The sequence below is a fragment of the Hydractinia symbiolongicarpus genome, chromosome 14, assembly GCF_029227915.1.
Source record: "Hydractinia symbiolongicarpus strain clone_291-10 chromosome 14, HSymV2.1, whole genome shotgun sequence".
NCBI classification, from domain to species: domain Eukaryota; kingdom Metazoa; phylum Cnidaria; class Hydrozoa; order Anthoathecata; family Hydractiniidae; genus Hydractinia; species Hydractinia symbiolongicarpus.
In genome coordinates, this window is record NC_079888.1 from 17,425,685 (window position 1) to 17,442,594 (window position 16,910).

At 31.8% G+C, this 16,910-nt stretch overlaps 1 protein-coding gene across 2 annotated transcripts; it reads left to right on the forward strand.

Annotated features, from left to right (window-relative positions):
* Window positions 1-354: 354 nt before the first annotated feature.
* LOC130625536 (uncharacterized) lies at window positions 355-15,282 on the forward strand. 2 transcript variants are annotated; one of them, XR_008981730.1, is made up of 8 exons: window positions 355-513; window positions 5,519-7,090; window positions 7,177-7,323; window positions 7,787-8,235; window positions 9,456-9,534; window positions 9,821-11,134; window positions 14,757-14,851; window positions 14,969-15,282. XR_008981730.1 is itself a non-coding variant. In XM_057440639.1 (6 exons), exons 2-6 carry the CDS (start codon window positions 5,527-5,529, stop codon window positions 10,396-10,398), a joined length of 2,817 nt encoding a protein of 938 aa, XP_057296622.1. In that variant the 5' UTR covers window positions 355-513; window positions 5,519-5,526; the 3' UTR covers window positions 10,399-11,946. The 2 variants fall into 2 exon arrangements, 1 of the variants encoding a protein (XP_057296622.1); XM_057440639.1 differs by lacking the exons at window positions 14,757-14,851; window positions 14,969-15,282 and having other exon boundaries at window positions 9,821-11,946.
* The last annotated feature ends 1,628 nt before the right edge of the window (window positions 15,283-16,910 follow it).

The window sequence follows — 16,910 nt, forward strand, 5'->3', positions numbered from 1 at the left end:
TAACCCTTTTGAACAGACAAAATATTATTATAGAGATTAATAAATATTGTTTGTTATCTTAAACAAAATATTTGTCCTTTCATTCCAACAAGTCTTCCACATCGACATCTCTTTTATATAACTATTAGAACGTAAGAAATAAAAATGTTCTTAATTTTAAATTAAGTTTTTGTTAATTATTATATTTCAAAAATCAAGTCTCAAAGTCAAAAAAAGTCTCTTTTACTAAAATGTCTGCTTTTATCCGCGTAATTGAAATGAAAACATGTGGGGAGGAGCGTTATTTCCATGGTTACGTAAGTAGGAGAATTGACGCACGTAAAAGTTTTCTTACAAAACAGTACGAAAGTGATAGTTGTGAAATATACAAGAGGCTACACGGAATAATGTTTTCTTAGTATCTTGGTAACATTAGTATAGGATACCATCACCATTACTTGGTCGGTTTATATGAAGGAACGGTTGAGAAATAGTTGACGTGAAGCAGTGGGACACTTGGTGAAAATTAAACTGGTAAGTAGCTTACAACCTTAATTTAATTTTCATTCTCTGTGATTTTTCGTAAGTCATATTGAGGTTAAAAAATGACCCTCACAATCATAAAGACAAATTTAACATTCCATGATAAACAATCATAAAGACAAATTTAACATTCCATGGTTATATAGACATTTTTAAACCGAATTTTTAAGGTTAGGCGGCGTTTACATGACAACCAAGTAAAATTTCACTGCGCAGGTGACTGTTTACATGATCCTTCACAGTGGGTGTATTTTCACTTCAGGTGATCTGTGCCGAAAAGCGGTCAAATAATAATAAAAAAAGCTTTTTTAATATGACAGCCAGTAAAGAAAACATGAAACGTTTCATAGCTGGTATAGTCATGTTTTTATCGTTTTTTCTCTTATATTTCCAAATACGAAAATGAGAACCTAAAATACTACAAATTGTATTTCCAATATTTTTCTCCGCACTGTGCCATAAACACTACATTAAATATTAATTTAATCAGAGTGGCGCAAAATAAAGATCTGTGCCAATGCAACAAAGAAAAACGTTTTTATTATTATGAGACACTAAAACTAGTATAGAAAGTGTTGCGGAGAGGTTGCCAAGGCAAAGGCATTAAGTACGGCAAGGAAAGGGCACGGCAAAGGCAGACAAGGAAACAGGAAGAGGAATCAGCAAGGCAGGGGTAGGCAAGGCATGGGAGGCACATGCAAGGACATAGTTAGGCATGCACCAGAAAAGGCATAGGAAGGGTAGGCAGGCTACAGAAAAGGCATAGATAGGAAGGTTAGCAAGGGCACGTAAGAGGAATCAGCAAGGCAGGGGTAGGCAAGGCATGGGAAGCACAGGCAAGGCAAAGGCATTAAGCACGGCAAGGAAAGGGCACGGCAAAGGCAGGCAAGGAAACAGGAAGAGGAATCAGCAAGGCAGGGGTAGGCAAGGCATGGGAGGCACAGGCAAGGTCATAGGAAGAGTAGGCAAAGGAACGGTCAGCGCTCGCAAGGCAATATATCTAAGTTCTGTGTCACATTAGTCCTATTATACTCAATATAGCTAATATCATATACTTATGAATACCTGCTTGTTGTAGATGCAAGATAATTATATTTTTCCTAGCCCTGTCCAGAATTTGAACCTGGATCTCTCATTTGCATGAGTGTCATAGCCATTAGACCAACAGGGCATGAATATATATATATGAAAAACTTTACATGTGCATCTTAACTTTGGTTCAAACAAACAGACAGTTAACAAGCTGTTGTTATCCTACGCACCTAAAACAATTTTACTTTGTGGAAAATTTTGTAACATTTAAAAATAAAAATATATACAGTTTATAACCTGTTTTTACCCTCTTAAAGCAAAAAAAAACTGCAATATTTTATGGGAAAAGTTTCTGTGAAAGATCAAAAATTAATCGTGACATCTGATAGGCGTAACACATTTTCCCAAAAAACTTTCTTGAAACTTCGGTTTAAAAAACACAACGGAAACAGACTGTTGTTATCCTGTCCAGCTAAAAATCAAAGAGCAGTATATGTTTATTTTGCAAACAAGTTTTCATGACGGTAGGATAAAAAGCTCTTATTCCAAACCGAAAAAAACATATACATATCGTGAAAAAGAAATAATGAATACATTTGCAGATTTTCAATACATGTCCACGATTGAACAAGAACCGCTATTCAGAATTTAAAAAGCCTCAGTAATAACAAATGTTGATGTTGTAAAAATTTCCCGATATATATATATATATTGAAATAATTTTCGCTTCTGCAACTTAAGCCGCACTGATGTATGCTCAGCGGCAGGGTTAAAAAAGTTTATTTCCTGACGTGTGTACAATATATATAGCTAGCTACAACCGTCCACGAAAATATAGCTCTCTATTCCCCCTTAATGTTAAGAACTGCCCATTTGTGGCTAAGCAACGTAAACAATTACACGTGACATACCTGTATATAAACATTTACTATCTGCAAAATATCTAGCTGGCTATGTTTGGCCATTTTGTGGACGATTGTAGCTAGAACAAGCTGTATGATGGGACATTCCTACAGAGTAGAATTATCTCACTCACTGTGTAGTATATATGTATAATAGCTAGCTAGATAGAGGATAGGTAGAAAATCAGTCTCAAACAATTTTTCTATGCTAGCTATGTTGCTGATTTTATGCCAGCAAAAATAGCAATCTATTGCTAGCTACATGGGTAGTTCTATCCCAGCTAAGTAGTTAATTTTCTGCAAGCTTTGTAGCTAGTTTTATGCTAGCTATATTGCATTGTTTGTTTGTTTTTATGCTAGCTAACTCTACATTAGCTAGGTAGCTAAATGCTATCTAAGTTCTATTATTATTCTATCTAAATCTGCAGTTTTAAGCTAGCTGGCTTTAAGTGTGAGTGAGAATAAGAATGGGTTCATTACAGGTAAAAAATAGTGATATACAAGCGAGCTAAACATACCCTTTCTTCATTTTCTTGAACAAGCCCTTCCTCCTTCAGCTGCGATATAGCTAGCTTAGATTAACGGAAGTTTGAGTTTGAGGCGCTATGTTATCCGAGAAAAAGTCACGTGATATTAGTCAAAGTGACTATATATCACGTGGCTAAAGGTACCTTAATCTCAACTGGAAATCCCCGCTAGGCCATCTTTAAAAGTAACAAAAGCACTCCATCACCGTGCCTTTGATGTTGTCTCGTTGAATCCTAAATTTACGGGGAAAATGACCAGAGTAAGCTACTGGGCCAATGCAACAAAGAAAAACGTTTTTATTATTATGAGACACTAAAAAAAGAGCTTGTGGAAAGAAAATTCATTTAAAATTTTTAAATAGAAGTAATGTAGATATGTAACAACTTTTTATATCGAATATCTTATTATACATGAAGCTGGGTGCAAACAGTAGAACATTATTAAGTATTAATTTTTAAGAGTGAGATTTGTTTTCCATTGATTTCTGTTGTTTGTGAATTTTTTTCCAACCAACTGGACATGGGTATGATATCGCAATTGACTGCATTTCGTTTGTTTACATTGTAGATAAAAATGAAATATCAAAAGACAAATGTGTTGGAAAAGATTAAAGATGTTTTCTTTAACTTTACACAGAACATAAAGCAAAATATCTTGAATATATTTATGTAATATACGTTCAAAATAATGTTATTGTTTTAGAATGTCTTTCTTGAGATGTAGTTTGTCGTAGCACATTTTTGCCATTCATGAAAACATTCAGATCCCCTTTTATTTATTTAAGCACAGGCCATGTTAATGTAATTTTAGTGGCTATGAATGAAAAAATGGATTAACGAATGCACGAAACAACCACAAAAGGAGCAAATAAATAAATGAATGATATAGTTGTATAAGAATGCGTCTCTGATGTTTGGAATAGGCGTCATGTTTCCTATGTATTTACAGAAAGGAAGTAAGACAGTTGTCGAAAAGTTTCAGAGACATTTTCACCTTGTGTTTTTAAGATTAAAGTAAATTGCTAAATATTGTATAGTTTTATAGTCATTAACAATTCTAATCTGATCTAATCCAACAGCTTCCATTAATAAGATTAAAATCTCCTTAAAAAAACTAATTTAGCTAATGTTTAGAATACAATAGCTGTCAATCAATCGTATAAAGAATTGTGCATCTCCACAAGCACTATAACTTTTTCCCAATTAAAACAGCCATTTAAAAAGTCGAGAGTTTGTGGTTGGATGATTAAGCATTTGTTGTAGTCATTAAAGTTAAAAATAATCAGGTTGGGAAAGAGTAGAAGAAATTCTGAGAATAGATTTATTTTTATATATAAATAAATATTTTTTTTAACTCCATAGGTCTGTTGCCTTTGTAGCATGAATGTATAGCTTTTTCTAAATGTTTGTATCGATTTTCCATGAATTAATTGGATCTTGGTCAGACTAATAATTATTTTGGTTTCTTTAAATCCAAAATATGTTTTTTCTTTGCAGCTATTTCAAGGTTTTGCCATGAGAATTTTAATGACAGCTGCTGTTTCCAGCTTAATTACGTGTTATTTGCATTTAAAATTTCCAATTATACATCTCACTTTACTGGCACTGTTATCCTAAATGACCTTTGTTTATTTTGTCATCTTTTTATGTATTTCTTTTCTATTCTATTAACTTTGTTTATTTCCTTGTCATACTCATTTTATTTTTACTAACGCCATGTTTCAGCTGATGGCATGGTTTTCATATTTCTCTCTATATAATGTTGCTACTCTATCACCACTTGACGTAGCCAATGCAAAATAAGCAGTTGGCTTATTTTGTTGTCTTTTAAAATCCTATCTGATTTGATAATCCAAACTATTTGATTTTATTAATTAATTAAAAAAATAGTTATGGTTCACACTTTTTAAAAAATAGACGTGTTATAAAAAAAATAGCGAAATTTAAAAATCGTAAAATATGAGCGGCATTTTAATTATAAATTATAAAACCCCTTCAAAATTCTAGTGTTGACGTCTTTGTTTGGTGAACGATTTAATGTAATGGTGGCCATTTTAAAGGTTTGTAGATCGTTTTCGGCCTCTTAGCTTTCTAAAATCTTTGCATTGTGTTCTTTATATGTTTGTATGTTAAAATAAAATATTCTCACGTCGTTTTCTAGCTATGTATAAATCTTAAACAAGTGAATTTTTAGGATTGTGGCTGCAAACGTAGATTTTGAGGGATGGAAATTTTTTATAAAGCCTGCCATTGATTTAATCTGTTTACATGGATTACCTATTTAACTGTTCATATTATTATATTTTTTTCAGTGACCAACTAAACTATATTTTAAACCTTTCGTGTTTTTATTATATGTAAGGTATTACGTATAATCAGTTGTACTTGCTACAATCCTTAACTTCGCCTTTTCTAGTGTAGTGGAAGGGATTATATACAGGAATAACAATATACAATTTAATTGATATTTCTGGTAAAGGTCATTGCGTGAATTATTTCTTATTTTTACTAAAGTACTTTCCATCTTAAATTTAGAAAATAATATGGATGTGCAAAGCTACAAGATTAAGGATGAACAATTTCGATTCCTTATTATGAAAAACTTTTACGAAGAAGTTATGGGCAAATTATTGGAAAGATTTTTGTTGGTATTGCATTTTAGAGCAACTGGTGAAAAATTAGGTGAAAACTGTGACATTCTATCAAAGATTTTGCCACATTTGGCAAAGAAGCACAAATTAAAAACAGAAGATAAGTATAGGGAAAATCTCTTTATAGAATCAAAAAGAGACTTAACTCCCAAACCAAATTTAGATATGTCAAAATTTGACTTTACCATGTCCTTTGGTTGTTTAACAGAGATTCAAGGTCTCCCTTCATCGAAAAACCACCAGTTCTGTGTTTTGTGTACGCGAGAAAAATGCGAGAATATCCTGCTAGGGAACGCAGAAAAAAAAGAGTGCAATAACTGTGAGTTTTGTACCACCCCACCGAATGCTCCCTGTTATTCGCAGATGCTAGCAAAAAAATTGAATATTGGAAGGAAAACCAGAAATATAGGAGCACATACATCACAATTCTCAGCTGAAATCCCTAACATAGAGGAAAATATAACCGCCATAACTGCTTTGTATGAATACTTGTACACAAATGAGAATTGGAGGAAGTTTGAGAAAAACTGGATAAACCATAAAGCGTTTTTTGAAATTAGAGAAAATATCAGGTTGATTGAAAAATGTTCAATATCATTTTTGTTAGAGAAATTTAAAGAAAGGATTATAATTTCAGAAGAATTTTTCGCCATCAAAGCAACGTTGGATAAAATGATGAATGAGTTAAGAAAGAAAACCTTGGAAATTTCAATTCAATTATCTATCAGCACGTCAGCAGTGGAAAAAATACTTGGCTTAGAAAGTTTTCTTCAGGAGGCAGAATTATCTGCATTAAATTCGCGGATGAGGACAACTATTGAGGAGGTAGTGAATAAATCATTAGCCAATCTGATCGACGATTTTAAGTTTGATGTGCATGTATGGGAATTAGAAAAAGTACCAGGCAACGGAAGATTTGAGAAATTCAAAGCAGGGATCACATTTTCCTCACCAAACCCTAATGCATTTGAGTTATATCGATGTGATAAAAATCCTCAATCAAAGCATCTGCAAGACAAACTCACTAAATCACTCTTTGAGGAGTTGGAAAAGGAGGTTCCTGACATTAGTAATGACAGCCTAACAAAACTTACGTTAGGTTTTACTAAATGGTATATTGCTTCACTTCACATCATGCTGGCATTGACCAAAAATGATCGTAGTTCGTTAACCAAAAAAGAAATTGAAATACTTGATATTTGTCTAAAAAATATGACCGTTTCCAAACAGTCGTTTTTCAAAGAAATATTTGGAGAATCTGTCGAAGTGTCAATAGACAGAAGTCCTTCTCGTACTAACATTGCAACATTTATCGGACAAATAGAGGTAAACATCCTTTCGGAGAATGTCTACTATCATTCAAATGACTTTGCCAACAAGTTAAAACGCAGTGTAAAAATGTTGTTGGCACAAGAACTTAAATTAGAAGAATGTAGCGAAATAAATAAAAATTTAGGTTAGTTGTTTGAATATTGTTTGAGTCAATAATATTGAACGCAAAGGTAAACTAATTATTCCCTAACAACGCTATCTGCTTTTTAGCCACGATGTTGTATTCAGCAGAACAGTCTGTCAGCCTACATTCTCAAACATCATCAAACCTAGTTAATATTGCACAAATAGGATCAGTCCACACATTTATTGTAGAAACACTACCATGGTTTGTGCTAACAATAGATGTTGATCAAGGTAAGACACAGAAATATTTATTTTTAATGGCTTGTTGTACTCCATCTTCAAGTGTTTACATTTATGCTCGTTTCTATGGTCAATGTATATGTTATCATTTTGACAAAAACAAAACAATTTAAATGTCTTAAATATGCTTATTACGGTTATGTTACCTAATGCAGCGCAATTATGTGCAGCTGTTAGTATATATAGGTACGAAACAATTACAGTGTAAGCGTTAACAATCTAGTTATTGTGCACTTTTTCTGTGACGTAACGAAAGTTTGAAATATGCTCAAAATTCAAATATTTTAAGTTATAAAGCGAATTTTCACAGTCTCTTTAATACTTCTCACGGCCATATTTAACAGTTTAACAGTGAGTGTTTCGAAATTAGATAACATTAATATTATATCTGTTAAACATATTACGAAGTTACTTTATTGAAATTATATATAAATCTATGCTTTAAATTTATTAGGTCTGAAAAGCAAACTGCAAACTGACTGGAGAATTTTATGGGGACCATTGCTCACTGAAGTAAAAATTAATTTGCGATCTTTATTTCACAATCCTGCGAGCGGAAACTTTCCTAAAGATGGTAGAAAGTTATATGAAGTGATACTGGAACTAGATCAAAACAGAGAATTGAATGATCTTCCAAAATATTGGCGAGAACTGATTTTACCAAAAAATGGAATTTCAGATTCCGAAGTTTTCGATTTGTACACCTTACGATGTTTACTTTCGAAAAGCAAAAGTATGAAAACAGACGCAGTTGATGTAATTAAGGAGTTGTGTATCATGATGAATGGAATTAAATACTGTCCAATTGTTGATCCTTATTTCATGTCAGTATACATTATAGATGAGATAAAATATTTTCTTTCTTCACTGGGATTTTTAAAAGAAAGTATGAAGGAGGTAGAGGTAAGGAAACGACCTGCAAATAATGCAGTCACATTTTCAGTACACGTTGTTTCCTTCCGGAAACGTTTTTATTACATAACAAAATCTGCAGAACATTTGTTTTTAATGTTATTAAAAACGACTTTAAAAAAGAAAATCATTTGTAAGATTAAAATTGTTTTAATTCTGCGGAAATGTGGCGTTGGTGTAAAAAAATTGTTTGCTTTCTTTCCGAATTATCTTTAAAGGTGACAATTTAGATAATAAAGCGTTTTGTAATATTTTCCATTTAACAATTATTGGGAAATTTTTACTTGTTTGTTCTTATAAAAACGTCTATATTTCAGTTAAAAGCTCGACTCGTTTAAAATTTTTACACACTGTTTGAACTGAATGTTTTTTGATTTGTGTTTTTTAAAAGTTGCAAAACACTAGTACGGTCAGATATACGAATGTGGGGGATAATTGCACAGGATTTGGAGAACGAAAAAATGTTGCTAATAGCACATTGTGAAAACCTACATACGTATTAGAAAAGAAGGTAAAATTGTTCAAAAATAATTTTATGTTAGCAAATACTAGGTTCGCATTATTTTATTGCTAATCGTTGGAAGGCGTTTAGAAGTTTAAATACATGTTCTAATTTCTCGAAATGTCTCAGCCTCAACGTCCGTACAAGTAGTACATTGAAGTTCTTTACTTTTTTACAAAAAGTTATTTTTTGGTGGGTCAAAACTAGAAGCTTGCGTTGTTACAAAACGCAAGCTCTACGTAGATAAAACTTTTTCTGTATTTAAATTTTTAGGTTTTTAAAACTTCGATATTTTTATAAATATTTTGCAGAAATGAATGTGTTTATAAAAAAATCAAATGGTACTTACATTCTGCTGACTATACATATGTTTTACACGTGTGTTTTTATGAACAAGAAACCGGTTTTAGTACTAGATCATCTAGAATTAGAAAAAAGTTTGGAACCAAAAAAAGGAATGATAATTCTTGAATAAGAAACTGCGTAAATCCAAACCGAATAGTTTTCTGTCAACTATGGATTTTCAAAAAAGTCAAGGCACGGAAATCTAAGACATTTCCTTTCCAAACATAACCTGTTTTAGCAACGAAGAATTTTTTTCTGTAAGAAATCCACTGCAGAGCTTTAAACTAATTAATAGAAAATAAAATATAAAAAAATTGCTTAGAATATATTTTCAATTTTTTCATACATTTACTTTCCTGTTTAGCGTTTAAGTGCATTATTGGAAGATGTTACTCCATCTGAAGACGAACTGTTGGAAGATATTTATAGAGGACGTTACTTTAGTAAGAAAAGCTGTTTTGTGTTTAAGTTTCGTTTTTCTTTAGACAAATAATTAAAAATAAAAGACAAGCTAATGTGAAAATAAAATTGGTGTGACAGAAGCAAAGAAATTTGAAATAAAATATGTGTTTTTTTTTCTTTCTCTATGCAAGGATGAATACAATTTTACACACACTACAAAAAAAAAATGAAATAAAGTAGTAAAACTCGTTTTGTTTTTATTAACATATTTTTCTTTTCCCTGTTTTTTAAATGTGAAGTAAAAGAAGCTTTTTTTGACGCTTTTAGAATCATATGTACTAACTGAGTTATTATTTAAAGCAGAAGAATATTTGCGCTGTTTATTTCACGATCCTGAATATGGAGATTTTCCAAGAGATGGAAGAAAATTGTATGAAACTTTCATAGAGTGGAATAAACAAGGAAAGTTGAACGACTTGGAGAAAAAATATTTTTCTACTCTTCTCCCTGATAGCAAAACAACGGATTCCGAAGCCTTTGATTTACATCTACTCAGTTATTTTCTTTGTAAGTGCACAAAGATAAAAGATAAAGAGCGTAAAATATTTGGTAAAATATTTGATTTGAAAAGTCAACTTATACAATGTGACTCAATCGCGCTTGGTTTTTATCAAAGTAAGGATATCCTTGAAAGAATTTTGTGGAAAATAAAGCATTTGACTGACCATTACGACGTGTTTAACCATAAAATAGGAAATGATTTAGAAGAATTCGTAGCAAATATTTTCTTAGAATGGCGTCATTTGAAGAAAAAACATATAGTTCAAAGCAAAATGAGCTATAATAAGATAGAAAGAACTGACGAAAAGAAAACATTTGAGCAAACAGGAATTTTGCCAAAATGAACATAACTATACATTGGGATGTTTTTTGTATCTATTTATGTATGCTTTTAGAGAAGTTATTAGAATTAGTTTTTGCGTCCATTCTTTGTATTATGTAAGTGTTCGAGAAATTTATGTTTTTGTCTAAGTATGTAATTTTAGTTTTTTTATATTTCAAACTATTCATTGAAAGAACTAATGTTCCAATGATGATCTTAATTACGAATAAAAGTACAACAAAGGGTTTGAGTTTGTGCAATATATCTCTCACAATATATTGCACAATCTATATCTATTTATGTCTGCTTTTCGGAAGTTATTAGAATTTGCTATTATATATTATAATATAACTAATGTTTCAATGATGATCTTAATTACGAATTATTTTTTTTTACTTCCATTTCCTTAGGCAAACTATTTCTTATGTTTCCCCCCTATTTACGCTATCAGTAAGATGTTTCACTCACAAATCACTTTCTTATTACAATTTTTATAAATAACACAACCCTTCGCCAAAACATTTCATGCAAAACCTGGTATGAATAGAGTTCAAAGATTTACTAAAAAATGCCCTCAGCTACAGCTGAGTTACTTATTATTAAAAAAGCCTTTTTGTGCATAAGCCATTCTTATTTTTATCTAACTTTTAACACAATGGTCGTGTTTTTTTATATTTTAGTCAGAATGTATACAACTGAAAAAATATGAAAGTCTATCAAAAAGAAAGAACATTAAAAACTTTACCGTTATTAAAAAGGTTGAATTTTTTTTTTTTTTGGTATTGTAAATGCAGTTGTTTTATTCGTTTTTGTTGCACATTTATAAAATTACTATAAAAATTTAAACGGAACGTAGAACAATAATCAACCATTACAATTATAATTAAAAACAATGTGTTAATAATGTTTTGAAAAAAAATTAAAGCTTTTTATTTGCCTCCAACAATCCTTCCCGCGCACTTCAGCAAGAGCATGTCCTTAGCGTCTAGGTATCTAGCGCATCCTCGGTTATGTTCTAATGTAAATACCACTTGCAATTATCTTACGGCCAATGTGAGACAGGTAGGTGCTTCACTTTTCTTAAGGTGCGTTCTTGCGAGTTACCTAAATCTTCCGGAAAATAAGATTTTTTGGAAAACGTAAATCTCAGTTTGTATCATTGACATCACAACATTACAGTTATAAATGCGCAACTGCAAAACGCTGCTGTTAATAATGCCATAGAGAGATCAATAAAAACTAAAAGACATCGCAAATGCTGGAAATGGAAAATTGTGTAACGAAGTCTCGGAAAACATTTCAAAGAAAATAAGGTCAAGAAAACTTCAGAATTGGGAAAAAATTACAACGAAAAAAAATACCAATATATTTCAAAGGTTAGAGAAGCTTTGCTTAGTGAAGAAAAAACAGTGATTAAAGGTAATCTTGGAAAAGTAAAAAAAATGATAGACGAAGGTGAGACGATTATTGAAAAGCGTTAAAACATATAAAGCATGCTAATAGGGAAGACGTCTGTAAAGTTGAAAAATGTTATAAGTCAGATACCCGGATAACTCTGAGGACAAAAAGCGAATGAATCGTTTTAGACGGCAATCTGCTGCTAATAAAAGGAAACAGGCTACAGAATATAAACAAAAACAAAGCAGCGAAAAAGACATTTTGAAAATCTTAATGTTGCACATAATCAGCGTAGAAATATTTCAGCCCAAAAAGACGTGTCTCATTCTAGATTCTTCTGTTATTTGTCCAAAGGAAAAGTTCGTTTTTATTCCTCTTGCCCAAGAATTAAGCATCTTCTGCTGTATTTTCTGCTTTTGACACACTTAGGAGAAGATTATCTATTTGGAAAAATGACTTTTCAGCATTCCCTTTTATTTCGCATGTTATAGAGTAAAGATATCCCAGCGGGCATAGGACGTTACAATAACGTCATATTTTGGTTACATTTTGGTCATAACGTCCTGTGACCAAAATACGACGTTACAGGACGTCGCCAAGTATGACGTTAATTTATGAAAGTTTTTATAACGTTATAATGACGTCAGAAGGACTTTTAGGTCTAGCCATAAACGTTTTGATGACGTGATAACGACGTCAGAATTTGTGACATCTTACTTTTTTAGTAAATAGATATAAACACTTATCGTGTCAAGGTACATATCCTCATCTAGTACATTTTGTGACCACAAAGTAAAACATAACTATAGTCGCATTTAAAAAGATTGACAAAAAAAATCATTGAACGCACAACAATCAGTGAACGCACAACAATCTTTGAAGGCACAACAATCATTGAACGCGACGATGAGAGACAAAAAACCCTGGAAACGAAGTTGCAATTGGAGTTGTTGGTATTTTTTTACCCGGTTGCCATCTTGATTTAGCTAACCAATCAACAAGCCTTGATGTATAAATTAACCAATCAGTAAGCCTTAAATTTTCCGCGCCATTTTCTTTGTAATGTGACTGCCCGGTGAAAGGAATCAGAAATGATAAATGCAAGGCCACGCTAAAAGACGGAAGCAAGGAAAGAGGGACTGTTTATGATTTAATTTCTTGCTTTGTTTGTGTTTTGATTTTATTTACTATAAGAAGAGTTTTAGTAAGCTAGCATTCTTTCTTGTTACTAACTAGCTAGGTTGACTATATTTTTATTTTTACCAAAAACGATTTAGCATCTTTACAAGAGCTACTGAAATTATTATATTTTCTGCTTTACATTTCAACTAGGTAGAAGTTATTACTTTATTTAACTGAAAGGCAAAACCTTAAATTAGACTTAATTTAAGTAACAAAAAGGCTATTTACTTGTTTACCAATATAACTAGGTTGCTTATATATAACGCTTCTTACTAGGTGGCTTTAGGCTATTATTATACTTAATTAGCAAATATTTCTTGGGTATAAGGCAATAAATAACAAATTAAGTTTGATAAATTTTCTCCCTGATCTTTGTCAGAGCATCTTCAGATCATAACTAAAAACGTCTTTCAACATGCATGTACAAAATGTTAAAAAATTCTCTTGAATAAATAAAATGTATAAAAATCGTTTATTAACAATAAAAGTCGTTAAAAATTATAGTATGTTTTCCCAAATTTCAGATAATCGTCTTATTTCATCTTTTTTGTTCAATAAATCCGATTTGTGTTGTTTAATCGCTAATGCCTCTTTAAATTTTCTTTTATTAAAATTGTTTTCCCTATAGAGAATTTCTATTTTCTCAAAGTTCATTTCGTGTTTTGTTTCTTTTATGTGTTTGGACATTCCAGAGACGTTTTTTTTATCGTTTTTTGCGCCATTTTTGTGTTCTTTTATTCGTGTTGTCAACTTCCTTCCTGTTTCTCCTATGTAATATTTTCCACAATCTCCACACGTTACTTTATATACAACACCTGGTTCATTGTCTTGGTTTCCGTTTTTCAATATTTTGTTGCCTTTTACAACATTTTTTAGCGCTTTGTTTTTCGTATGTGTTAATTTTACATTAAATTTCTTGCATACTCTGGCGATTTGTTCTGAGATGCTTTTTTCATAGGGTAAAAACAATCGAATTGAATTTGTGTCGTCATCTGTCTGGTTTCTTCCATTACATTCTTTGTTTAATGTTTCTTTTATCGTTTTTGTTACGATGTTCTTGGGAAACTCATTTAATTGCATAGTTTTTTGTATATAATTCAATTCTTCTTTGAGGTCTGTTTCTTCTGTGCAAATGGTTTTTGCTCTTCTCGTTAAAGTTTTAATTGTCGATAATTTTACGTGTAAAGGTTGGTTTGACGTATAATTAGTGTATTGTCCCGTATGCGTAGGTTTTTTATACACTTTTGTTTTAACTGTATCATCATCTTTTCTCATTATTAAACAATCCAAAAATGGGATCTGGTCATCCTTTTCTTCATCCGCTGTGAATTTTACCTTTGAATGAATGTTATTCAGCCCATTTAAGGTGTCCTCGGTTTTATGTTTTGTAACAGTGAACGTATCGTCCACTTTTCTTAGCCAAATTCTTGGTGCGTGTAACATTGAGTAGATACTCTTTTCTTCTATTCCTTGAATGTAGATTTCGGCAAAACATGGCGACGCAGGTGATCCAATGAAGAGACCATCCGCCTGGTTGTAAAATTTGTTTCCTATTTTGTTTCCTAATATACCTTTTGTGTTTCTGAGGAAAAAGTGTTTTTTGAAACAAAGATTTTTTTTACTAAGTCAAAAACCACCCCTTAGATAAAATATTTTTGTTCTTGGAATCAAAACGATATTGAGTGTAAAGTGTTTATTATTATTTAAAAATCGATAAACCCGTGGAAAACTCAACTTAGGCAGGGAAACAATGAAAAAAAAATGTATATATATAAGATACATTTTTGTTTTATTTAAAAGGTTAACAACAGATCAAGTACTGTCTTTGTACAGCGGCAAAAGATTAAAAGGAAAAAAAGCTTTTGAAAAGATGAAATTATTTGATGTGGTGACAAGTAAGTAGCAACAAAATACATCTTTTGCAGTATGTTTTTTTTTAAAATGAACAATTCGCAATGTTTTCCATTCTTTGATCACAAAAAGGCAGTGTTATGTAACAATACGTGTTTTAGGTGGTGTAATGGCAGTGATAAAGGATTCGTCTCGGGAAAAGGTTCGAAAATAAATAGCTGATGCTTTGAAACATGCACCGGCACGTGTTAAGCAGATCAGGAAATCGGTCGAAGAGAAGAAAGATTAGTTTATAGCAAGAACTTATTTTATTGTAAACTTTTTATTTTTACTTATTTGTGTGGTTAAGGTTTTACGAGGATTGATTACACGTAGTTGTTTTATATAATAAAAACTGTACAAAACAAGATTGCTAATCCATTTTGTATAAAAATATGGATCTGGATACGTTAGAATAAGGGGGAATTTTTAAATTACGTGTAACTAAACAAAATTCCGAACACAAATATAACACACCAACTTTTCTTACGAATTTGATAGCTGCTTTTCATTTAGTTTCCCAATTCTTAAGATTCTATGTAGATTCTTGTTTCTAGTCTACTCAGCAATGTCGTTAATCGCAAGGGTTTATTTATTAGTTACGCTTTTGCATAGAAATATAATTAATTCCTAATAAACTTTTGTCATTTCTTTAACTTTGATCTTTACCACAACAAATAATTTTGCGTGTCATGTTAGGTTTCACAGAATTTAGTCTGCAAAAAAATAACCAAACAGGGAAGCATAATATAATAATGTTATATCAATCAAACGAGTTGTTCATATGCTAAAAGCCATGTCGACAAATCAATTAAACGTTATACTGACGTCATGCTTACGTTATTTGACGTCATATCACCTAAACATAACCAACTTATGACGTTCGAAATGACGTCTTTTAAACGTTATCATTACGTCATGGACTTACGTTGTCGTTGAATGCAAATGTACCAATCTGATGACGTTATCATAACGTCTTGTAAGGTCACGGTGCGACGTTACTATAACGTCTTAATAATGTAATATTGCCAACTAGGATGTTTTTACCTTTAGCAACTCCACCAACGCCTTTTTGCAACAAAAATAACCTTTGTAGCTTGTGGCATTTGGGATTTGTAGAACAGGCAATTGTTAGTCTCTTAAAGGGAATATGGCGTGAAAAATTATTTTTTCATATATAAACCTTTTTCCAAAGATAAAAAAATATCCAGTTGTTATGTTTATGTTTATACGCACAATTATACTCACAACTGGTCCTGTGACACAGTATATCAACCAGAGCAAGACATAATTGATGTCGAAACTTATTCAGACAGTATTCGAACCTGTAATTATTCATAAATAGGTTATCCTACTAATAGATGACGTCTTTCATTATACTCACAATTATACTCACAACTGGTGCTTGGACACAAAGTATATCAACCAGACCAAGGCAAGGGTAGTATATCTTATTATCGCATAATTATTTCTTTGTCTGGGACGAAGAATGCTTGGTGATGTTACTGCATGAACTATCAATAGCGTTGTAGGTACATTCTGTCATTAAGCTAGAACTTTTTGCTTACGTAACTCTCCTAAACCCCTCCTGGAAATCATCATGTGGAGATTTCGCATTACCACTTATACATGTTTTTTTCCAAATTACAAGACTGTACAACATCCAAACTGTAGCAAATATATCTAAGAAACGGCGGAGTTTACTTTTAAAAATGTATCCAGCGAGCTAGTTAATTTTATTTTACACATTTTGGGACAAGTGACAAAGTAGCTAGATGTTCTTTAGTAACTAACTATATCTATAGCTATATCTTATCTTAACACTAAACTGTATGAACGAAATTCTCATCAACTAAAAGATAAATTAATTTTTTATTTTACTTTCTTCAAGAGAAATTTGAATTCCGGTGAATAAATAATATTCCATTTGGTGCGCTGAAGAAATCAACCTCATGAACTCGACGAACGTGTCTATTAGTTTGTCTCACTCGCTTAAAATATGGCCGGTAATCGAGCAAACTCCTCATATTTCGTGGAGTTGAAGACAGGCCAGTGCCAGGGCTA

Coding starts and splice junctions, on each gene's coding strand:
- LOC130625536 (XM_057440639.1), top strand. CDS start 5,527: ATGGATGTGCAAAGCTACAAGATTAAGGATGAACAATTTCGATTCCTT. Junction 7,091..7,176: donor CGAAATAAATAAAAATTTAG/GTTAGTTGTTTG, acceptor TCTGCTTTTTAG/CCACGATGTTGTATTCAGCA. Junction 9,535..9,820: donor TTATAGAGGACGTTACTTTA/GTAAGAAAAGCT, acceptor TGACGCTTTTAG/AATCATATGTACTAACTGAG.